At 43.2% G+C, this 25,712-nt stretch overlaps 2 protein-coding genes across 6 annotated transcripts in view; one reads left to right on the forward strand and one right to left on the reverse strand.

Moving 5' to 3' along the window:
* Positions 1–1,865: 1,865 nt before the first annotated feature.
* On the reverse strand, positions 1,866–24,489 carry tmem251 (transmembrane protein 251). 2 transcript variants are annotated; one of them, XM_029631617.2, is made up of 2 exons: positions 24,359–24,489; positions 1,866–3,267 (listed from the first exon to the last, which is right to left on the reverse strand). In XM_029631617.2, exon 2 carries the CDS (start codon positions 3,250–3,252, stop codon positions 2,806–2,808), a length of 447 nt encoding a protein of 148 aa, XP_029487477.1. In that variant the 5' UTR covers positions 3,253–3,267; positions 24,359–24,489; the 3' UTR covers positions 1,866–2,805. The 2 variants fall into 2 exon arrangements, with proteins under 2 accessions (XP_029487477.1, XP_029487476.1); XM_029631616.2 differs by lacking the exon at positions 24,359–24,489 and adding an exon at positions 21,352–21,622.
* The window catches only part of itpk1a (inositol-tetrakisphosphate 1-kinase a), a 65,079-nt gene continuing 62,313 nt past the window's right edge, over positions 22,947–25,712 (forward strand). The window contains exons 1-2 of one of the 4 annotated variants that reach the window (XM_029631612.2): positions 22,947–23,112; positions 23,864–23,984. In XM_029631612.2, coding sequence (XP_029487472.1) covers positions 23,890–23,984 — 95 coding nt within the window. In that variant the 5' untranslated portion in view covers positions 22,947–23,112; positions 23,864–23,889. Of the gene's footprint in view, positions 23,113–23,384; positions 23,985–25,712 lie in introns of those variants that run through there. The other 3 variants (XM_029631614.2, XM_029631610.2, XM_029631615.2) reach the window with 3 other exon arrangements.

The raw sequence follows: 25,712 nt of genomic DNA on the forward strand, positions 1-25,712 counted from the left end.
AGACACTGTTTTGGGGGCAGATATGCCAGCCCTTATTATTAAATCCACTGGGTGGCTATTATTAATTCATTCCCACTCATGTATGGTATTGCTCCTGCCTTGGCAATCATTGCAGTTATGATCTACATCTTTCTCTTGATACAATTGAAATGTTTGTTTTGAACATTTGTATAAATGTCAATCATTTAAGTGGAATGTATTTCAGACATCTTGTTAATGGATAATAGAATTGCACTGTCCCCGCAGCATTTGCTTGCTTTGAGAAATGACATGAACGGTCTGCAGACATTTCCCATAACGTTTAATTTTCTTACAATCCAGACCTTATTTTAATCACAGTGCATTTAGATTTGAAAGGCAATAAAAATCAGAAGCACCAACGTGAATAGCCACTCATTCTTTTAGACAGACCAAACGAGCCCATATTTTTTTCTTTCTAATACGATTATTCCTTTCCCATTAACACTTTTTTTTAATAAACAAAAAACCTAGAGGAACCATGACAGGCAGTGTCTCTACGTCCAAACTATCATTTGGGACTTGTGTAGGTTGAATCAAGGGTGGACAACTCTGGTTGAGTAGGGAAGCTTCTACAATGTATGATTTGACCTTGACACTTATTGATCAAATCAGGTTATTGGCTAGCTTGAGGTTTCAGTTACTGTAGTCAGTTGTATCTTAAAACCAATAGTACTTTCGGTAGGAATAAATAAAATGGATCAAAATGAGCATTCTTATGAGTGAGTTCAGGTAGTAACTCCATCTGTAAATGCTTCTTCCATCTTATGCCTACTGAACGTGGCCCTTTGTAGACACTGCAACTTCTGAGGACCCAAGTTGTGCAACATAGTAAAAAGAGGAATGAAGTTGAAACGGGTTCAGTGAAAATGTAATGTGAGCCACTAAACACCCAGTCCAAAACCCAAGTAGATTATCCTTTATAGCAGCCCCCCGTGCACATTTTTGCCCTAGCACTACACCGATGATTGAATTCACCAACTCATCAAGCTTTGATATATTTGAATCAGCTGTGTAATGCAAGGGCAAAAACCAGAAACAAGCACCCCAGAACAAAGTTTGGGAAACCCTGCTTTATAGTAGGGGTGTCAAACTCATTACATAGAGGGCCTAGTCTGTTGTTTTTTGCTTTCAATTTAGCCCTAGACAACCAGGTGAGGGGAGTTTCTTACTAATCAAGGACAAGGGAAGAGCACAAACCCGCATACACTTGGGCCTCTGTGCAATGAGTGACATGCTGTATAGTCAAGGGAAAAATCAGGGTTGTGTTCATTAAGAAACAAACAGAACTGATAAGCATGGAAGGATTACCTGGACAAATGTATCAACATGTTTTCTGTGTGCCTTACTGAACACAACCCAGCCCAATTCCCTTTAGGTTAGGTCACTCGACACAGCACATGCCACTTCCCTGTGTTGGGAGGAAGGTCAAATAAACCTTTTGCACATTCATTACTGTGCTAATGTAGATGGAAAATTAAATCAAAACTTAAATCAGAATAGTACCATCTCGAATCAATTGGAAACGTTTAAAAATATGGAGGTTAACCTCCACCAACACAAAGAGTAGCCAAAGATGATTTCAAAACAACGTTCAAATTAAATGAGTATTTTGCAGAAATGCTTAAGGACACTACCTGCCATATAAATTAATGTGGCACAGACAGCCAAGACATATTTAAGATCATATAGGAAAGCCATATTTGTCCCATTGCTCATTTCAAGATAGGAAATGATCTTTGTTGGCAGTGAACATTTTCCTCGTAACTTACATGTGAAGGATTCCACAACTCATTGAACATACAACACATTTCCACATACATGTCTTACAAAAAAGGGACCAGGGATCCTCATAAAAAAGGCAAAAACATTGACAATTTCATGTCACGTTTTTGTCACTTTATGGCACACAAGGACAAACAATGGCTGTAGAAGATCTGTATTTTTCCAAAAGCATGGTCCATGTGCTTTGTGTGGACTTTCTTTGACTTTACTTGGAGGGTGGGGTGGGGTCCTAAAAGGCACAAGATATTTATCTTTGACAAATACTGGATAGATTGACCAATTGACAAATCCCCAAAACACTTCCTAAATATTGCAAGTAATAGAATGACAAAAAAAAGCATGTTATGTAGAAGGAAATTACTGAGCCAACACAGCAGTAAATAACACTACAAAATACATTCAGACCAATAACAAAACAACACAGCGGTACTTATCTAAGAATCACTACTGATCCACTAAGACAGTTTTTTAAAATGGCATCACATTCCTAAAACTGTCTGTACAAATTAGTTGACACGTGATATTTCACCGTACTTCGAGTCAGTGGTGTGGTAATAGTTTTGGGATGATGATTGAACCAAACTTTCCTCAGAATTATTTGCTCAAAAAAGTAGGACCTTGCAGTGAACGGATAAACCCTCAATGATTGGTGTCTGTATCATAGTCAGGTACTGTGGTGAGACCCTGGAGTACGTGGCACCCTTTGGTCCAGCCTTTGTTGAATGTAAGAAATCACAAATACAAAGGGTTGTGAAAGCGTACCATTGTTCATCTCAAGAACAGCACACATACACATCAACAAAACCACCACGAAACCCCCAAGTGAATTGCCTAGTGATGCCTGGCATGCTTAACACTTCACACAGTGCACTAGTTGAGTGTTAAGTATCCTGTAGTTCAGGTATGAGAGTAGTAGGCCGCCGCCAAGATTGTGTGCAGCATGCACTAAGGCTGCTCACCCTGCCTCTCATATTATCCACCATCTCAAATCGGTTGGACACTTTAGGTGTCAATAAGCTGCAGCCGGCTGATCTGATTGGACGCCTTGGCAAAGGTCTGGTGGCGGTTGCAGAGTACCGCCAGGCATATTGGCAGGATGCAGTAGCCCACCGTCTTGGGGTCAGCGCGCGTGCACGAGTAGAGGAAGAGGAACACCTGAAGGTAGGGCACGAGGAAGATGGTGACCCACACCCAGAAGGGCAAGAGGAGCAGGCGCGTTTTGAGACTCTGGGTCCAGGTGGGCAGTGAGGATGGGGGCCCAGAGGATGCGGCGGGAGGTGTGTTGTCCCCTGGCAGAGGTCGCTGTTCCTGAGCCACCCGCTCCACGTGCTCCAGGGTGAGACGGTTGTATGTCTGGTCGATCTCAAAGACATAGTAGACAACAGCCACGCTAGCCAGAAGGTACAGCCCCACGCCGATCCATCCCATCCGCTGACGGAAGTTCATCATTCTCCATACTCCTCCCTGGAACAGAAAAGGGCCTTAGTTTCGTACTACTACTCAATAGCTTGCATTATGCATACCCATTTTCTTACCCAGTTGGCCACCCCTGGGTAAAAAAACAACATTTGGGCTACATTCAGTACGATGTTTTACTGTAACATTCAATTAAACAAAACAGTGCTGTTCTGAACAACCAGTATAAAAATTGGTGGGGTTGTGGGTTGGGGTCCGCTGCCCTTTAAATATGTCACGCATTGCTTCAAGCCACCCCCACCAAACAGTAAACGTACCTCAAAGTCTGGGGCGTATTCAATACTCCGATTCTGTTGCAAAACATTTCTTAAAACGGAACAAAACAGGGAGGTACCTACCTGAATTAGTCCAATAATGATTACATACTTGATGAAGAACGTTGAATGTTTTGGGGAAATGTGACCATACAGTACACCATTATGCAACGTAGTAAACATTAAAATCAAAACTGAATGCACCCCAGGAGAACCGCCTAGGCCACCCGGTCTCAGAGTAGATGTAACATAGTAAATGTAAATCAGGGATACTCAAATTAGTATATGTTACGTTACATTTCGCCTATACAGCCGGATACAAACAAATTTTCTGCTTTTTTTCCCACTTAAATTAACTAGTCTATTTTTTTTACAACACAGAAGTCATTAAAAAAAGTCAGCCGAGCCCTCTCCCGCTAGAATGAACAACATGCATCTTCTAGAGATCTATTGATAGGACAGGCGCCTCTCCTTCACAAAGTGAGCGATGGCGGATTTGACAGTCTGCTGTCTGTCCCACCTCCCAGTACCCGTGTGTGTGTGTGTTGTGTACATTGTACATAGTAGCCAGTCAATCTGTACACGGAGGGAGAGCGCATGATGCTCCTTCATCGTCAATGTCAGTCAATTTGACCGTCCCATATAATGTGGTAACGATGAGTCAAAATCCACTTAGCCTACTGTTTTCTGGCACATTCATTTATTTTATTTGGCGTGTTTCATATGAAGCCACGCAGGGCTGGAGCATAGTATTACTGTAAATTGATTGATTGATGAACAGTAAGCTTGACTAATTTATAAATGGTGTTGAACTGACTGAATAAAGTCGATCTCATATCCTTCATCAATCATACAACGTAGTTATAGGCCCATGGTATCGCATCGGGACAACTAAAGATCTTGTTTGTATTTTCGATATGAAATCCATCAGGACTTGCCAGACAGTGGCGTAAAAGTGATTGACTCGTCAGTAGCCTACCGTATTGCATTCGTAAGAGAGATGCTCATTTGGCTCCCTAACTTGCGTACCGGTAAGTTTTTGCAGAGATGCAAACTGGTGAGGACCCAAAAAGGTGACACTTTTTGTTACACTGAAATATACAAAAAAATCCTTGCTAGGGGGAAATGCAGGTTTGAACTAATTAAACAACAAAGAATATGATCCACATGATCAGTTTCTGTGTCTAAAATAAAAAGTGGTTCATGTGAACCTAACTCACAGCAAAAAAACATAAGAAAGCAATCCAATGTTTGTTGCCTAGACTTTACTACAAATGACAAGTCTTAAGAAAAAAACAATACCCTAATATTGCAGTTAGCCATGACAGCCTTTATAATAGAATGCTTGTGACCACACCCACATCACCTTCTCACCCGTCTCCGTGGTCAGGCTTCTCACCTAATGTCACAGTTCAGGGGACACGCTGCTGTACCTGCCAAGCTGCCTCTCCCCTGTCTTTCTAGAGTGCGCGCTGATGCTGTAACTAGCAAGTTGGTTGTTTCTTCTCTCTTCAGTCATATGTTGCATTCTGTTGTTATGTGATTGATTGGCTGAGCCTTGGATACAGCCAGTACTGCTCCAAACAGTACTGCTCGTTCGCTTACAGCCAGTATTGATCCAAATTTTAAAATAAAGAAAAACCCTTGAATGTGTTGGTGTCCAAACTTTTGACTGGTAATGTACACACACACACACACACACACACAGTGTACAAAACATTAGGAACACCTGCGCTTTCTATGACATACAGACTGACCAGGTGAAAGTTATGATCCCTTATTGATCTCACTTGTTACATCCACTTCAAAATCAGTGTAGACGAAAGGGAGGAGACAGGTTAAAGAAGGATTTTTAAACCTTGAGACAACAGACATGGATTGTGTATGTGTGCCATTCAGAGGGTGAATGGGCAAGAGAAAATATTTAAAAGTGACTTTGAACGGGGGTATGGTAGTAGGTGCCAGGCACACCGGTTTGAGTGTGGCAAGAACTGTAATGCTGCTGGGTTTTTCAAGATGAACAGTTCCTTGTGTGTTTCAAGAATGGTCCACCGCCCAAAGGACATCCAGCCAACTTGACAAAACCGTGAAAAGCATTGGAGTCAACATGAGCCAGCACCCCTATGAAATGCTTGACACCTTGTAGAGTCCATGCACTGACGTATTGAGGATGTTTTGATTGCAACAGGGTGTGCAAGTCAACTTAGGAAGGCGCCCTAATGTTTTGTACACACACACACACCAGTTTATTACATACACCACCCCATTCATGAAACTGGATCGCTCTTACAGACAGTGAGTTACGTGGCCATGGCTTGCTATATAAAGCAGGCAGAAAGACATCCAGTTACTGTTAATTTGAATGTTAGAATGGGCAAAACGAGTGACCTAAGCAACTTTGAGCGTGGTGTGAAGGAAATTTAATTAAATGAAGAAAGTCTTGAAAATGTAAATCTTATCCTTGGTGTCGTAAACCATCCTTGATTCCTACCTGTCCCTGGTAAAGATATGAGGGGGCGTCATGACCTTCTCCTTAGGACAATGTCAGAACGCCCAGAATATGTTCTTTAAGTTAAGATAGGAGACAATCCTAGACACATACTGGAACCAACCCTATGAACTATACCTATGTAACATGTCTGTAACCAGTATATAAGAGAACTAACAGGACTGCCTCGTTAGAGCTCCTCTTCGACATGTGTACATGGTGCATTGAGTTGGTTGGAACCTCTCCAAAGCACTGAGAATAAAGAATGATTAATTTATGATTGACTTCGAGTGTCCCTGGTGTAGAATTTCCAAGACAAATTGGCGTCACAAATAGAATTATTGAATCTACCTGCAGAGCTTTCCAGTGGGGGTCTGCGAGGAAAACTGGTGGCGCATTTTATGATGCGTGGGGGAAATTCCCATGTGACCAAAAAGACGACGAGACCCGCCCAGACCAGACCCTTACTGTGAGCTGTCCAGAAGGAGACACACCATCCACGAACAATTGAGGGAAGGCAACTGATTTCAGTAAGTCAATTGAAATCAAATCTGTATAATTTCTTTTTAAAGGATTAAAGGAAGAAAATCAAGACGAGTAACACATAAAAAAGGTACCCATAATCTTATAGCGAGAAGACCATTCACTAGTTTTAAGAGAAGACTAGAGCGAGGGCAAGGCTACCATGGAAAGCCCCGCTGATAGCTGTCTATAGGCATTTAGAAGAAATGTTGATGTGGTCTGCAACCACAAAAAAATAACAAGGTATTTTGAGTATGTGGTGTTATTTATATGTAAAGTAAGTAACGGCAGGAGCACCGTTGACGATACATATTGTGCATAGCAAGTAATGACAGAGAGAATCATAGACGATGCACGTGGGTAATGAGATTACCGAGTGTGTTTGGAAATAGTACGAAGTGGATGTGGATGTGAAAGTTGTGTGATATGGAATAATAAGCTGAAAGAAATGTCGTTAACAAAAACCGATTGAAATTTGGATAACAAACGATTTAAATTATTACTATTAGGAATTAGGATAATAAGATAAGAGGATTGAAATTGAGCTACTAAGTATTGAGTGAATGAGAGCTGTCAGGGGACTAGCTAACATGTGAAAGAGGTGAATGAATAGCACAACCAGCTCCGTGTGAGCTGATTAGTAATGTATTCTAGGGGCCTGTCCAAAACCGCTGTTGGATCTACAGGTAGAGGATAACATGTCTCAGATATCTCAGAGGACAACATGTTGTCTCGTTAGATAAATGTTATCCTCTTACAATGAGACGTGTTAACGAGGATAACATGACTTTAGATTATATGAGGATAACATGTCTCATTAGTTGAGTTTCATGTGTAAAGTTATTATATATGGAGATAAGGTCGAAGTTTATATACACCTTAGCAAAATACATTTAAACTCAGTTTTTCACAATTCCTGACATTTTATCCCAGTAAAAATTCCCTGTCTTAGGTCAGTTAGGATCACCACTTTATTTTAAGAATGTGAAATGTCAGAATAATAGGAGAGAATTTCTTTCATCACATTCCCAGTGGGTCAGACATTTACATGCTACCAAATACTAATTGAGTGTATTGCCTTTAAAATTGTCTAACTTGGGTCAAACTTTTCTGGTAGGTTTCCGCAAGCTTCCCACAATAAGTTGGGTGAAGTTTGACCCATTCCTCCTGACAGAGTTGGTGTAACTGAGTCAGGTTTGTAGGCCTCCTTGCTCGCACACGCTTTTTCAGTTCTGCCCACACATTTTCTATAGGATTGAGGTCAGGGCTTTGTCATGGCCACTCCAATACCTTGACTTTGTTGTCCTTAAGCCAACTGTGGAAGTATGTTTGGGGTCATTGTCCATTTGGAAGACCTATTTGCGACCAAGCTTTAACTTCCTGACTGATGTTTTGAGATGTTGCTTCAATATAGCCACATAATTTTCCTTGCTCATGATGCCATCTAGTTTGTGAAAGGCACCAGTCCCTCCTGCAGCAAAGCAGCCCCCACAACATGATGCTGCCACCCCCATGCTTCACGGTTGGGATGATGTTCTTCGGCTTGCAAGCCTCCTCCTTTTCCCTCCAAACATAACAAATTGTCATTATGGCCAAACAGTTCTATTTATGTTTCATCAGACCAGAGAACATTTCTCCAAAAAGTATGATCTTTGTCCCCATGTGCAGTTGCAAACCGTAGTCTGGCTTTTTTATGGCTGTTTTGGAGCAGTGGCTTTTCTTGCTGAGGGGCCTTTCAGGTGATGTCGATATAGGACTTGTTTTACTTTGGATATAGATACTTTGTACCCGTTTCCTCCAGCATCTTCACAAGGTCCTTTACTGTTGTTCTGGGATTGATTTGCACTTTTCACAACAAAGTACGTTCATCTCTAGGAGACAGAACGAGTCTTCTTCCTGAACGGTATGACGGCTGCGTGGTCCCATGGTGTTTATACTTGTTTGTACAGATGAACGTGGTACCTTCAGGCATTTAGAAATTGCCCCGAAGGATGAACTAGACTTGTGGAGTTCTACAATTTTTTTCTGAGGTCTTGGCTGATTTCTTTTGATTTTCCCATGATGTCAAGCAAAGAGGCACTGAGTTTGAAGGTAGGCCTTGAAATACATCCACAGGTACACCTCCAATTGACTCAAATTATGTCAATTAGCCTATCAGAAGCTTCTAAAGCCATCACATCATTTTCTGGAATTTTCTAAGCTTTTTGGGATAGGGGACAGCATTTCCACTTTTGGATGAATAGCGTGCCCAGAGTGAACTGCCTCCTACTCTGTCCCAGATGCTAATATATGCATATTATTATTAGTATTGGTTAGAAAACACTCAGAAGTTTGTAAAACTGTTTGAATGATGTCTGTGAGTATAAACAGAACTCATATTGCAGGCAAAAACCTGAGAAGAAATCCAAAAAGGAAGTGAGAAATCCCAGTGAGATATGAATGAGGATGCACTTCCTAGGGCTTCCACTAGATGTCAACAGTCTTTAGAAACTGGTTTGAAGATTCTACTATAAAGGAGGGGCTCATAATAGCTCTTTGAGTAAGTGGTCTGGCAGAGAGACTCGGTCTCATGACGCGCGCTCCCGACAGAGTTCGCTCTTGTTCCAATGCTTTTCTTCAGACAATGAAATTCTCCGGTTGGAACCTTATTGATAATTTATGTTAAAAACATCCTAAAGCATGATTGCATACATCATTTGACTTGTTTCTATGGACTGTAACGGACATTTTTGAGTTTTTGTCTGGAGGAAGTGCTCGCGCCTCATGAAGATGGATTACTGGGCTGATCACGCTAACAACAAGTGGCTAAATGATGAGCTTTATGGAACAAATCAGTCATTTATTGTCAAACTGGGATTCATGGGAGTGCCTTCTGATGAAGATCAAAGTAAATATTTAGTGTTTTTTCTTGCTTCTGTTGATGCCAAAATGGCGGATATTCCTCTGGCTGTTACGGGTTCTGAGCGCCGTTCTCAGATGATGCTAAAGTTTTTTTAAAATCTGACACAGCGGTTACATAAAGGATAAGTCTATGTTTAATTCTGTGAATAACACTTGCATCTTTTATCAATGTTTATTATGAGTATATCTGCAAAATCACCGGATGTTTTGGAATCAAAACATTACTGCACGTAACGCGCCAATGTAAACTGAGATTTTTGGATAGAAATATGCACATTATCGAACAAAACATACATGTATTGTGTAACATGAAGTCCTATGAGTGTCATCTGATGAAGATCAAAGGTTAGTGATTCATTTTAACTATATCTCTGCTTTTTGTGACGCCTATCTTTGACTGGAAAATGGCTGTGTGTGTTTTTGTGACTTGACTCTGACCTAACAATCATATGTTGTGCTTTCGCTGTAAAGCATTTTTGAAATCAGACACGATGGGTAGATTAGCAAGATGTTTAGCTTTCATTTGCTGTATTGGACTTGTTAATGTGTGAAAGTTATATATTTCAAAAAAATATTTTAAATTTTGCACGCTGCCTATTCAGTGGAATGTTGTCAAGGGGTTCCTGCCCTAGAAAGGTTAAAGGCATAGTCAACTTAGTGTATGTGAAATAATCTGTCTGTAAACAATTGTTGGAAAAATTACTTGTGTCATGCACAAAGTAGATGTCCTAACAGACTTGCCAAAACTATAGTTTGTTAACAGGAAATTTGTGGAGTGGTTGAAAAACGAGTTTTAATGACTCCAACCTAAGTATGTAAACTTCTGACTTCAACTGTATGTACAAACTGTCCCTAATTTCCCCAGTGTCGCTCACAGCTTTTTTTGAGTTCAGTGTGTACTGGCGGCTATTTATTTTTCCTCAGGAAGGTTCTCTCTAATCCAAACAACAGATGACGTAAACACGAGAGCAGTGGACCAGGCCTTGAAGAGTGAGCAGCCTCTAATTTAATATCAGTCCCAATGCTCAATCCTTCTGGCTGTGTTTGAATACTCATACTACCCACACTAACCCTACTATCTGTGATGTGAATTGAGTATATAGTATGCTTATTAGTAGTATGGATATAAACTCAGCAAAAAAAGAAACAGACCTTTTTCAGGACCCTGTCTTTCAAAGATAATTAGTAAAAATCCAAATAACTTTACAGATCATTGTAAAGGGTTTAAACACTGTTTCCCATGCTTGTTCAATGAACTCTGTTCAATGATCAGTTCCTAGTTCAGTTAAGGGAGGAAGATTACGTGGTGTCGTATTTGTGCACCTTCGAGAGGACGGCCCAGAGGGAAGGATGGCTCCAGCCCAAGTGGGCCAGCTTGTTGGCACCCTACCTCTCTGGGAAGGCCTACTTCGATTTGAACACTGACCAGGCCGCGAATTATGAGGGACTCAAACGGGAGATACTGAGCCGTTATGGGTTCAATCTCGCATTCCGTGCACAACTGCGTCTTTGACCCCACCATTTCCCCCCGTGCTCAGATGAGCGACCTGGTGCGCCTGACCAAGGGCTGGCTACTGACGGAAGTACCGTCCCTCCCGATGCTCGACAAGATTGCCCTGGATAAATACCTTCGGGCCCTGCCATACGAGATGAAGAAGAAGGTGAGCATGCTGAAACCCCAGAGCCTGGAGGAATTGCTGACCGCAGTGGAAATTCACCAGAACACCCAGGACCTGCTGAGAGGGGCCCGAGCGGAGAGAGACTTGGCGAGGGGGATGAACAACACAGAGAGAGGCGAGGGGCTGAAGGGGGCCCGGATGGAACCAGCCAAGGCTGTGAAGCGGGAGGGGTGGCCCAAACCGACGACGTCAGCGGCTGCTGGACCCAGATCAGAGACGCTGCTATGAGTGCTGTGAGCCGGGGCACCTCGTGTGGAGCTGTCCCGGCCGGGAGGAGGCCATGCCCTCTGCATCCCCCAGCTCTGGGGTAACCCGGATGGCGAGTTACGTCACCTCCTGTTGGGCGCACACCGAGACGGCTCCTCCGATGGTTCTTGTACGAACCAGTGCTCTGCTGGACTCCAGCAGCATGGTGACCCTGGCCCACCCGCAGTGGCTCACACGAGAGGGGGAGGAGGAACCAGGGGACGAGGAGGTGACAGTGTCCTGTGTACACAGGGACACGAAGAGGTACCCAACGGTGCCCGTGAGGATAACCACCCCAAGGGGGGAGTGCCAGATGCGCGTGGGAGCTGTTCCTAACCTATCCGTGTCCATTCTCCTCGGTCGAGACTGCCCTCTCTTCCAGGCCCTGTGGAGGAGGGACCTGGGGAGGCGAGCACGGGAGGTAGGAAGAAAAGGCAAAAGGACAGTGGCCTGTGCAACCCAACCCCATCACGAGAGGTGTCCACTGGGCCCGAGGCGGACCCGGAGGAGGGAGATGACCCCACTCCGGCATGCGAGCCCCTGTGCGAGGAAGACCTCAGGCTCCCATTTATGGAGGTGGAGGCCCTAGACGGACCTCCCGACACTGGAATCCTCACGGGTCAGTTCGGGATGGCCCAGATAGAAGACCCCATTCTCCAGAAGGGCCAGGTGATTGCGGTGGATGGCATACTGTTAATTGGGGTAAGTGATTGGCACTACCCCCACTTCGCAAACAAGCATCATTTATTGTATCAGGTAGTAAAAGCATAATGGGGAGACAAAATACTTGTTACTCATACCCAGCCAGTATGTTAGGACTGTGTTGCAGCTTGCCCACACCCACCTACTTGGGGCACACCTGGGGATGGAGAAAACCAGGGAGCGGATTGGGAACCGGTTCCACTGGCACGGAGTTAAGCGCCCCATGGAGGACTACTGCAGTAGTTGCCCGGAGTGCCAGATCACAGCTCCGAGGGTGCATTATCGAAACCCTTTGGTTCCCTTGCACATTATAGGAGTGCCATTCGAGCAGGTGGCAATGGATCTGGTGGGTCCGTTGGTAAAGACCGCGAGGGGACACCAATAAATCCTGGTCATGGTGGATTACACCACCCGATATCCTGAGGCAATCCCGCTACCCATGGTGGCAGCAAAATGTATCACACGGGAGCTCTTCCATTTATTTAGCTGGGTGGGTATTCCACTGGAAATCTTGACGGACCAGGGCACTGTGTTCATGTCTCGCGTGATGAAAGATGTCTGCAATCTGTTACAAATAAAACAGGTGAGGACCAGCGTGTACCGTCCACAAATGGACGAGCTGGTGGAACGAGCTGGTGGAAGAAGGTCATCAAGAGAGACGGGAGGAACTGGGACCAGCTGCTGCCCCACCTGATGTTTTCAGTGCACAAAGTACCCCCAAGCATCCACGGGGTTCTCCCCCTTTGAGCTCCTGTATGGCCGTCGGCCCCGCGAGCTGCTGGACCTAGCCAAGGAGGTCTGGGAAGAGCAGGCGACCCCCCTTTGCAGCGTAGTAGAACGTGTGGAGAAAGTGAGGGAGAGCTGATGGCGATTTGGCCAGTGGTGGGAGAGCACATGGCCCAGGCGCAACGTGCCTAGGAGCGTGTCTACAACCGGGGGGCCCAACCACGAGAGTTCCAACCAGTTGAGAAGGTCTTGGTGCTGATCCCTACAATGGAGAGTAAATTCCTGGCTACGTGGCATGGGCCCTACAACATCGTTGAGCGGGTAGGTGAGGTCAGCTATAAGGTCCGCAAACCGGGACAGATAAAACCCCTCAAGCTTTACCATGTGAATTTACTGAAGAAATGGCCGTGGATCTGGCCACGGCAGGGACCCCCACAAGTGCAAGCTGGGCTACACCGAGGTGGAGTACCTGGGCTATCAGATCGGGAAGGGAAATGTGAAACCCCAAGAATAAATTAATTGCTGCCATTAGGGGATGGCCAGTCCCCCGAACCAAGAGGCAGGTGAAGTCATTCCTGGGGTTAGCAGGGTACTACAGTAGATCTGTACCTAACTTTGCCGCAATAACTTCTCCCCTCACAGACTTAACAAAGGCACGACTACCCCAGACGGTGCGATGGACGGAGGACACCGAGGCGGCATTCCAGGTCCTGAAGGATGCGCTATGTTCGCACCCTGAACTCATCACCCCGGACTTCAAAAAAACTCCGGTCCGGACAGACACGTCTGATACAGGGGTAGGGGCCGTTTTGTCCCAAGAGCAGGAAGGCGAGGAGCACCCCATCATGTATGTCAGCAGGAAACTCCTCCCGAGGGACAAGAAATAGTCTATTGTCGAGAAGGAGTGCCTCGCCATGAAGTGGGAACTGGACACCCTCAAGTATTACCTCCTCGGCAGGAAGTTCACCCTGATCACTGACCATGCCCCACTTGTGTGGATGGCAAGAGGTATGGACACAAATGACCGTGTCACCCACTGGTTCCTGTCCTTACAGCGATTCTCTTTCATCCACAGGTCGGGGGCCCAGCATGACAATGTGGAAGCCCAATCCTGGATGGATGCAAACCTAGCCCTTAGCCTTGACTGGGAGGGAGGGAGGCATGCTAAGGGGGGGGTGTATCCCAGGAGGTCTACCCAGGGGGATGGTAATAGAGGGGAGGTATGTGAAGCGACGTTGGCTCCCCCTGCTGGGAATACGGGAGCTGGGCACCCCGACACGGACAGCTCTAAGCAGAGGTAATTAGAGGAAAGTGCCAACCAGCCATGGAGGCCAAATAAAAGGAGCACGGTGGCACAACGCGAGAGAGAATGAGGAGAATGAGGAGAGACTGACACCAAGAAACAGTAGAGAAGAAGGACTGGGCAAAACCTAAGTGATTTTGTTTGTTATGTTTATTTTCTGTCTTAGTAAAGTTGTTTTTGCGGACTAAAGCCTCCATGTCAATTTCTGCACGCTCAACCCAAACTCCCATGGTTTACCACAGAACCATAAACAATTAATGAATATGCACCTGTGTAACGGTCATTAACCTGTTGCTTCTCCTCGGGACGCTTGCGTCCCAACTAGAGCTCTGGAAATGCAAATGCACTACGCTAAATGCTAATAGTATTAGTTAAAACTCAAAAGTTCATTAAAATACACATGCAGGGTATCGAATTAAAGCTACACTCGTTGTGAATCCAGGCAACAAGTCAGATTTTTAAAATGCTTTTCGGCGAAAGCATGAGAAGCTATTATCTGATAGCATGTAACACCCAAAAAGACCCACAGGCGACGTAAACAAAATAATTAGCATTTCGGCGTTACACAAACCGCACAATAAAATAGAAAACATTCATTACCTTTCACCATCTTCTTTGTTGGCACTCCTAGATGTCCCATAAACACTATTTGGGTCTTTATTTCGATTAAATCGGTCCATATAAAGCCTAGATATCGTTATATGTAGACTGTGTGATAAACGAAAAAAACATCGTTTCAAAACGTAACGTCATTTTTTAAAATTCAAAAAGTCGACAATAAACTTTCACAAAACACTTCGAAATACGTTTGTAATGCAACTTTAGGTATTAGTAAACGTTAATAAGCGATAAAATTCATCAGGAGGCGATGTAAAGATCATTAGCTGTCCGTCTGGAAAAATGTCCGGCTAGAAACTCAACGAAAATATCCGGTCCTAGACCATAGGATACGGTGCCCTGCATGTGTTTGACCAAGAAAAAACTCGAAGGGAAATGACAAGACTCTAGACACCGTGTGGAAGCTGTAGGTACTGCAACCTCAGTCAATTAATTGTGGTTCACCTTTATCAATGGGTTCAAGTAGCGCATGGATATATTTTCCCATTTTCAGTGATCAGTTTTTCCTGTGCTTTTCGATGTAAATGCCGTTCTGGTAAAGCCACAGTAGTGATTTAACCAGTTTATAAACGTCTGAGTGTTTTCTATCCACACAGACTAAGCAAATGCATATACTATATTCCTGGCATGAGAAGCAGGGCGCTGAAATGTTGCGCGATTTTTAACAGAATGTTCAAAAAAGTAGAGGGTCGACTTAAGAGGTTAAGACACTAACAGCTTACAGACGGTAGGCAATTAAGGTCACAGTTATGAAAACGTAGGACACTAAAGAGGCCTTGCATGCTGCAAGGAGGCATGAGGACTGCAGATGTGGCCAGGGCAATAATTGCAATGTCCGTACTGTGAGACGCCAAAGTTGTAGCAAAATGGCTTAAAGACAACAAAGTCAAGGTATTGGCGTGGCCATCACAAAGCACGGACCTCAATCCTATAGAAAATTTGTAGGCAGAACTGAAAAAGCGTGTGTGAGCAAGGAGGCCTACAAACCTGACTCAGTTACACCAGCTCTGTCAGGAGGAATGGGCCAAAATTCACCCAACTTCTTGTGGGAAGCTACCCAAAACGTTTGACCCAAGTTAAACAATGTAAAGGCAATGCTACCAAATACTAATTGAGTATGTAAACTTCTGACCCACAAGGAATGTGATGAAAGAAATTAAAGCTGAAATAATTCATTCTCTCTACTATTATTCTGACATTTCAGATTCTTAAAATAAAGTGGTGATCGATCTATTGTCAGAGTTTTGGTTGCACACGTGTAAATTATCTTGATTGGAGGAAATACTGAAAAACCCAATACACAAAAAGTTGTAAATATATTTAAATAATGTCTTAGGTACAGGAAAACAATCACTCACTTCTGACTTCCTGGTGAGGCCTGATCACCCTTACTAGGAAGACACGACATGTTTTTATGGGCTATGTAAAAACAAATAATCAAAGAAGAAGTTCATAATTTATTAACCTTGTTGGGGATAGGGGGCAGTATTTTCACTTTGGATGAATTGCGTGCCCATAGTGAACTGCATCCTACTCTGTCCTAGATTGCTAATATGTGCATATTATTATTACTATTGGAGAGAAAACACTGAAGTTTCTAAAACGGTCTTCATCAAGTGGGATGAACATGCAGGTTGCCTCGGCGACACTTGACATGGACACGGGTCCCTGCACCAACCATCCAAAGGTGCTCTCTAAAGCAACTAGCGTCTCCATCAGTCGCTCCACTCTGCCTGATACTATCTGCCAGTAGTATTCTGCTCCTATCAGGACAGAGAGTTCAGGATCATTGTCATCTCCTGGAAAGTCTGCAAGCTGCAGTCCCTTTCTATTGAGCTCATATTGAATCTGCTCACCAGGAACCTTCATCACAGCTGTGCACACTTGTGGGGTTTCAATTGCCTCTCTCTATTCTCTGCTGTTTGTCCCAGACATTCTCCAAGATGACTTTCACTGTGTTGCGTTGGGACGTTGCTGGGGTAGAGGAGCCAAACGTGTGAAGAGTGAGTGCCTCTTGTCTGATTACTGGTAGCTTCAAGCCCTTCACAAGGTTTTCATGTATGAAGCTTCTCTGACTGCCTCCATCTAGAAAGCAACGAGCTATCTTCCTGCCCGATGGGCCTTCTACCCATGCCTTTGGCGTTTGTAGCAACACAGTGTTCTGTCCATCTGGTTTCATCTTCACTGAGTGGGAAAAACTGAGGAAACAGCAGCATCTGCAGAAACAGTGGGGGGTTGCACCTCACTCCTCTTACTGGTACACACAGCAATGTGATGTCTGCTTCCACATGTTGCACATGACACATGTTTGACCTTACATGATTTTGCTATGTGTCTCTGTCCTAAACTTACAAAGCATCTTCCCATTTTATTTAGTTTCTCTTTGCGTGTAGCAATATTGTGGTCAGGGCAGTTTTCTGATTTGTGGTCTGCACTGTCACAGAATAGACAGTTTTGTTCCTTCTGGCTGGCTGTATGCAGTGCTGCAGCAAATGGCATGTTGGGTCTTTTTGTTTTCATTTCATTGGAGAAGCTTGACTTGTTCCATGGTTTGCTCTCTTTCTGTTGGTTGCATGATCTTGTCATTTGTAGCTCTCTGTCCCTGCTCTGAACCTCTTTCTGTAGGAAACTGATAATCTCAGACACTTTCCATTCATCATCTACTCCCCTCTGACGACTATAGTCAATAGCTATATGTCCTCTGGAATCATCTGCAGTAAGATTGGGCATAGTAGGCTTCCATAGGTTTCTGACACGACACCCAGTGATTCCAGGCTCCTAATCTGAATTTCACATTCATCATATAGCTGCCTCAATGCATTTAGATCAGAGGATTTTTTCACAGGGGTGAGATTCAGCAGCTTTGACATATGAGCACTAATCACAAGATCTTTCCTTCCAAATCCGCTCAGTAGAGTGATTGCATCATCATAGTTACTGTCTGTTAAAACACACCAAGACAGTCCTGAAGAGGGCATGACAACACATTTTGCCCCTTAGGAGACTGAAAGGATTTGGCGTGGGTCCCCAGATCCTCAAAAGGTTCTACAACTGCACCATCGAGAGCATCCTGACCGGTTGCATCACTGCCTGTTATGGCAACTGCTCGGCATCTGACCGTAAGTCACTACAGAGAGCAGTGCGTACCGCCCAGTACATCACTGGGGTAAAGTTTCCTGCCATCCAGGACCTATATACTAGGCGGTGTCAGAGGAAGGCCCAAAAAAAGTCAAAGACTCCAGTCACCAAAGTCATTGACTGTTCTCTCTGCAACCGCACGGCAAGCGGTACCAGAGCGCCAAGTCTGGGACCAAAAGGCTTCTAAACAGCTTCTACCCCCAAGCATCTAATCATACGGCCACCCAGACTATTTACATTTGACCCCCTACCCCCGCTTTGTTTTTACACCGCTGCTACTCGCTGTTTTTTTTACATTTTATCTATGCATAGTCACTTTTACCTCTACCTACATGTACAAATTACCTCAACTAACCTGAACCCCCGCACATTGACTCGGTACCAGTACCCGCTGTATATCGCGTCGTTATTGTTACTTTATTGTGTTACTTTTTATTTTATATTTTTTCCTTTAGTTTAATTTAGTATATATTTTCTTAACTCTATTTCTTGAACTGCACTGTTGATTAAGGGCTTGTAAGTAAGCATTTTACTGTTGTATTCGGCACATTTGACAAATACAAATGTATTTGATTTGATCATGAGCTGGTCAGTATGTGTTGGCAACAACACTAAAAAATACTTTTTTTTCAAGATATCACGTAGAACTGCGTAAGTGTTGCTCACCACTTTCTGGAGGACCGAGTTTTTAAAAATCAGTGTTATTAGAGTATGAAAGCTAAAGAGAAGGGAAAAATCTGCCGTTTGATTGCAAATATGCCGACAGAGACGAAAAGAGAACACACAGAAGGCTATTGTATAAAACACCTGTCTCCGGATTACATCTTCAAACTAAGGACAACCATGGCATCCGTGACTGAGGGAGAAGCGTCCATCCACATATACGGTAAAATAGTCTTGCTAGCTACATTTTCAGATATGACATTTCTAATTTTATCAGAAAGTTGTTTTCATTTCAAGTTAGGCTAATGTTAGCTGGCTGGGTCCCTAGCTAACATTGTGTATTATTTGTATCTCAGAGACATTTGCATTGCTAGTTTATAGCCTAATTTTAGCTAGCTATGTTATGAGTTGGGATTATGGTTCATTGTTTAACTAGCTAGCTAGATGTCTAAACAAAAGACTCCACTACTATGCAAGTAACCATTTCAATAGAATGTTCATGATGTCACTGCGACAACTGTCGATAGACGTAGCTGGGAAATTCACTCTGGCTATCTACTCTGATTTCAGAGCTCTCTCGTCTGAGTGTAGAATAACTGACAAATTTGCAAACGCTCAACAGCCGTTGAACATGGCCAGTGTCTATAAATGTTGGCAGAAAAACAATTAAATTGTTGCCAGCAGCACAGTTGCAGTCACTAATACTGTGGATAACATAAAATCACCTTAACCAACTCTGTTAGAAAGGATTGCCAACACATACTGACCATATATCACTAGCCACTTTAAACAATGCTACCTAATATAATGTTTACATACCCTACATTATTCATCTCATATGTATATGTATATACTGTACTCTATATCATCTACTGCATCTTTATGTAATACATGTATCACTAGCCACTTTAACTATGCCACTTTGTTTACATACTCATCTCATATGTATATACTGCACTCAATACCATCTACTGTATCTTGCCTATGACGCTCTGTACCATCACTCACTCATATATCTTTATGTACATATTCTTTATCCCCTTACACTTGTGTCTATAAGGTAGTCGTTTTAGAATTGTTAGCTAGATTACTTGTTGGTTATTACTGCATTGTCGGAACTAGAAGCACAAGCATTTCGCTACACTCGCATTAACATCTGCTAACCATGTGTATGTGACAAATAGAATTTGATTTGATTTGCCAGGGTGAGTAAAATGATCAGAGCGGTTCTCGCTTTTGTGTCTGGAAGTAGCTAGCAAGCTAGCCAACGTTAGCTTGGGTGCTTGGCTGCTACTGTTAGAACAGAACGCTCGGATCAACCCTACTCTTCGGCCAGAGGATCCAGTGTGCACTCTGCCATGGATAAAGAGCCAAGTTAGCTAGCTAGTTGGCTGTCAAATCTTCATATGACAGATGCTTTTCCACTCTGTTTAGCCAGCTAACGTTAGCTATCTAGCCAGCAATGTGCAGACAATCCAATGTCAAGGTGGTGGACTAACTGACAAACACAGGGATAAAGCCAGCTAGCTAACATTATGGGCTGGGCCGCTTCTTCAGGTAGCTCTCTACAGCACCAGGCTGAACGCTCCGGGAGCGAAACACTCTTGTTCACGTTCTGACAAAGTTCTGAGTGTACGAACACCCAGAGCACACTCTGGCACTCCAGATTAAATTTACAAACACACCTGTAGTATAAACTAGCCTTTAGTCTTGAAATCTTTGGTTGTTTAGTACATGGCCTCGCATGTGAATCCTTAAAAAGATAGGTTGGAAAGAGGGTGTGAACGATGCTGAGTAGGTGTACGAAAACATTCAAGGGCCATTTTCTCAAAACTTAGGTTACAAGTTGATTAACTTTCAAAGCAGAATTACTTTCCCATTGTTCCTCATACCATTTTCTAGCTTGGAGTCTCTACTTTTATCCAATATAAAAAACAACATTTCACATTTTGCTACAGAAGATCGAAGGTCAGAAGGTCAGTCACATATAGGATTCGTAGTTATTTGACATTGTGCGATTAATTTAACAGCTATGAAACAACACGGAGGAAACACTTAAAACTGCTTATGCGGCAAGTTATTTTACTATAAATGTGATCATACTAAACTATTTTTTTTCACAAATGCGAGTGAAATGATTGCACTGTAGAGCCCTGACCACCCGCCAACGTGGCTGATGAAATATACATTTTACCCGCCAATGCTAAAACCTACCCGCATTTGGCAGGTGTTAATTTTAGGCCCTGTTCATCAATCATATTATCTCTCTAGTCTAGTCGAAACGTTGCTAATGCCACGACCAGGACAACGCGCATCCGGCGTGAGATATGGCACGGAAATGTACCTCAATGGCATTGCACTCCTAATTATCCCAACTGACAAATAGAGAAGATTAAAATACTGCTAGACTTTAATGACTGCTAGTTTTTTTGTCAGCATACTTGGCTAGCTAATGCTACAGCAGCCCATTTGATTCGACAAGCCTTCCGGTAACTACTCACGCCCAACGCTAGGCGTCGCATTTTCATATAATCCAATGGGCTGCTATAGCATTAGCTAGCCTAGAATGCTGACGAAAACCTTGCTGTATTTGAATCTTCTAGATTTGTTAGTTCGGAAAATTAGGAGTACAATGTCATCTCCCATCCCTGGATTGAGGTACATTATATCTCGCGCCGCGTTACGACTAGAGAGAGCATGTAATTAACATCTAGTCGGATTCTGGCTAACTAGCTAGGCAGTGAAGTTAACGTAAACCTAGTTAGCTGAAATGGTAGACCACATGATTTGACAGATGGAAAGTGTGTAACATTAGCTAGCCATGAAGCTCACCTTTCTTTACATGACAAACAGTTTCGTTGACGAGGCAACTTGCTGTGAATTCATTTTCAATCCATGTTCATATTATTTCATAACCCCAGGCCATTTAATAAACCAACAACAACACCGATTGCCTTTCTTCCTTGTCATATGACTGACCAGGGATATTAGAAAATGAGATAATGCCGCGTTCATGACAACTGGGCACTCGGAAATCTCGGACTTCTGACTTCAGGTCGGAAAGTCTTGAACGATTGTTTCCCACTTGATATTCCAAGTTGGGTGACCGTTCACAACGAATTTTCCTTGGCGGAACTCGTTTTTTTTTCGAGTTATATTGAACGCTTGGAATTCGGGGGTTTCCGAGATTCCAGTTGTTTTGAACGTGGCATATATACCAACAGGAAATGAATGGAGAAATGTATAACGCTCCGCCCAGCCGAATGTCGACCAATCGCGTTTACGTTGTCAGTTCGCGTCACAGGTCGCTAAACTAATCGTCGCATAAAATCCCTTCTAAAAGTCGAGAAACCTGCATATTTTCCTCGAAAGTACAAGTTAATTATCTAAAATCCTGAAATTATGTTTTAATATTGAGCTTCTTGTTCGTTTAATTCGTGCTCATGTTGGGTTTTTGACTCCTTGAAGACGAGAGATCATTGTCCGAGTTTTCCTAGAATGCACCGTACGGCCCATTGACTAATGCCGGGTTCACAACAACTGGGAACTTGCACATTTCTAACTTCAGTGCTTTCAAATCAACTGACACTCAGATTTTAAAAAACGAGCTCCGAATGGAAATAATTGATTTGAACCGTCATCCAACTCGGAATTCCAATTGGTGAACTCGGGCCTCTTTCTAGATTTTCGACTTTCCGACCTGCAGATCACTGACGTCATGGTTTGACGTTGTATTATTCCGAATTCCTAGTACTTTTGAATGCGGCAAATGTACGGACAATGTGAAATCCATGTATATGGGGCCTAATGTATTTATTTAAATTGACTGATTTCCTTATATGAACGGTAACTCGGTCAAATCGTTGAACTTGTTTTTGTTATTTATAGTTACAGGCATGTATTTTTCGGTAACTGGTGACGACCCGATATTCGGGATACAACAGCGTAACAAAGGTTTAAATAAGATCTGTTGCTTGTGTAGGCTACTAGAATATAGAGTCTTTTTAAGGGCGATATATACGTATTTAAGAAGGCACTGCATGCACGCAAAATGTTATGCATTTGTGTTGCACATCCACATTCATACAGTGCAGCATGCCATGAAAATCATTCCAATATATAGTCTACCCGTTGTCTGTCAAAAGTATAGCCTACCCCTAGATGTCGCTATGTGAGCAGTGCACCTTAGCCTAGTAGTCTACCGCTATTATCTTTCTACCGTTTTGTGTGGATATCATCCAACAATCATCAACGTTTATTTAGCTATTGTGCGCAATTTTGACTATGTTCACTTTTGCATATTTTCCTCATTTCACCCACCTCAATCTATGGATTGAGTGATTTGACAACTGAGCTGATTGTGTCACCCAATAGGTAACTTAATTGGTGCCTCCTCCCACTGATGTGACAGCACGCCATTAAAGTTTATTAAAAGCTTTTCACAATTCATCTGGGCTTGTTATTATAGGAATAGCGTCCAATGCATCATATTTTCTGAGCTGACCATTTGGGCATATCAGGTTCTCTTGCAATTATTTGACTGTTCATCTGAACCAACGATCAAGGAACCTGTTGCGGTGAGACCAGATAAAGGTACGTGGTGTCTAATTTTGTAGGCTAGCAAGTATCAACCTAAAATAGCCTATTTTTGTGTTATATTTCGGTGGTTTCTGGGCTACACAAAGGCTACAATTAATATGACTATAGCCTAACACTAATTTGAAGAGGTTCGATGCATTTTTACTATATTTCATAAACAGAAACTGATAAAGTTACTTTGTACAAGTCCAATATCGGCCACTTCCAAAAACAATCGAGCGCTCTCGGTCTCCCCCTCTGCCTGTAATTCAAAGCATTTTTCCTGTTCCTACGCGCACAACAGACTCTTGCAAGCTCGCGGAAGGTTTACAGCACTTGTAAGGCCGACGATTTTCAGCCACAACAATTCACGGCTGGAGTCACATTTAGGCTACTTCATCCGATAAACATCAAGAAATTATTTAGATTAATTATAAATGACTCGTGTGTAAAGGCATCTAATTTCTCAAAACAAATGTTTCTGGCACGGAATATCGGCACTTTGTGCAAGAGCGCGACAATTGGAAGGGAGATCATGGTCAATTAGTTCCCTGCTCTAAGGATTGTTGGTAACCAGATTTTCCTGAAATACAGCTGGAGTAGCCTGTGGTGCATACCTGGAATACAGATCTTGTCTAGGGTGTTTAAAGGTCTCACCGTTTGCAAGAATGAAAACATTTCAGGGGAGAATTAGCTATCGTTGGCACAACAACAGCAAGAAGAGCTGGCTTTTATGAATAACTATCTTTCATTATGTCATTGTCAGCAAGGGCACCAACGCATAATATTGAGATGCAGACTCTTCTGAAGGGCAGAAGAGTGGGCTACTGGCTCAGCGAGAAGAAGATCAAAAAGATGAATTTCCTGGTATTTGTGGACATGTGCAGGTAAGAACATTTAACAGGCTTTTAGCCTACCAATACATTATGTAACCAGGAACGTATTCGTGAAGTTAAGCCAATAGTTTTCCGTCACTTCACAATGGTTTCACGACTTTAACCGTGTGAAACCTGTTGCTGAAATGTAGGCTACAGGGCTTTGCACCTATTTATACCACATTCAATTACACACTGGTACGACTCAATGCTCGACTTGGACTGAAATAGGTGCCGGTTCTCATTTTGGGCGCCACAACTCGGCACTATTTTAAACCAATATTCCATAATGTGCAGGAACTCAAGCATTAGAAAATGTGTGGTGTGTTCCTGCCCAAATCAATTAATGTGCTCGCTGAACGCAAATATCGAGAAATATCACTTACTTATTTCGGTTCATGTTGACAATTCCTTGGAATCTTCAATAGGCTATAGTGCTGCCTTCTAGAATGATAGTTTAGTCGTTTTCCCTAGTCGGACATACATAATATCAATGTGATTAGATTACAGTCAGTGTTTTTCATCCAGATGTTTCCACTTCGACCCATTGCCGACGGTGCTGCAGCAACCCCTAAAAAAATCAGAATAAAAACAAATAAAAATATACTTTTACCAAAAACTTCAAGAAATTGCAGGGTGTGGCAAGCTTGTCTTAACATGTATTCAGAGAGGCTACCTGGCAGACAGGTTTTACTGGTTATTCAGATGGCCAATGACGTTTTACTGAAGCCAGTGATTTGACATGACATAGTCCGGTCCAAAATTTTTGGAACTCTTGATGAAGATGAGACTGTATAAAATAAATGATACAAATACTGGGCTGTATGCTCCAACAAAGTGGGAAATAATATTATTTTGTACTAATACAATTTCTCAAATACACTGCTCAAGGGAACACTAAAATAACACATCCTAGATTTGAATGAATGAAATATTCTTATTAAATACTTTTTTCTTTACATAGTTGAATGTGCTGACAACAAAATCACACACAAATTATCAATGAAAATCAAATGTATCAACCCATGGAGGTCTGGATTTGGAGTCACACTCAAAATTAAAGTGGAAAACACTACAGTCTGTCCTTAAAACATGTCAAAATGAGGCTCAGTAGTGTGTGTGTGGCCTCCACGTGCCTGTATGACCTCCCTACAACCCCTGGGCATGCTCCTGATGAGGTGGCGGATGGTCTCCTGAGGGATCTCCTCCCAGACCTGGACTAAAGCATCCTCCAACTCCTGGACAGTCTGTGGTGCAATGTAGCATTGGTGGATGGAGCAAGACATAATGTCCCAGATGTGCTCAATTGGATTCAGGTCTGGGGAACGGGCGGGCCAGTCCATAGCATCGATGCCTTCCTCTTGCAGGAACTGCTGACACACTCCAGCCACATGAGGTCTAGCATTGTCTTGCATTAGGAGGAACCCAGGGCCAACCGCACCTCATCTCGGTACCTAATGGCAGTCAGGCTACCTCTGGCGAGCACATGGAGGGCTGTGCGCCCCCCAAAGAAATGCCACCCCACACCATGACTGACCCACCGCCAAACCGGTAATGCTGGAGGATGTTTCAGGCAGCAGAACGTTCTCCACGGCGTCTCCAGACTCTTGTCACGTCTGTCACATGCTCAGTGTGAACCTGCTTTCATCTGTGAAGAGCACAGGGCGCCAGTGGCGAATTTGCCAATCTTGGTGTTCTCTGGCAAATGCCTAACGTCCTGCACGGTGTTGGGCTAAGCAC

This window comes from Oncorhynchus nerka, linkage group LG24, assembly GCF_034236695.1.
Source record: "Oncorhynchus nerka isolate Pitt River linkage group LG24, Oner_Uvic_2.0, whole genome shotgun sequence".
Taxonomy (NCBI): domain Eukaryota; kingdom Metazoa; phylum Chordata; class Actinopteri; order Salmoniformes; family Salmonidae; genus Oncorhynchus; species Oncorhynchus nerka.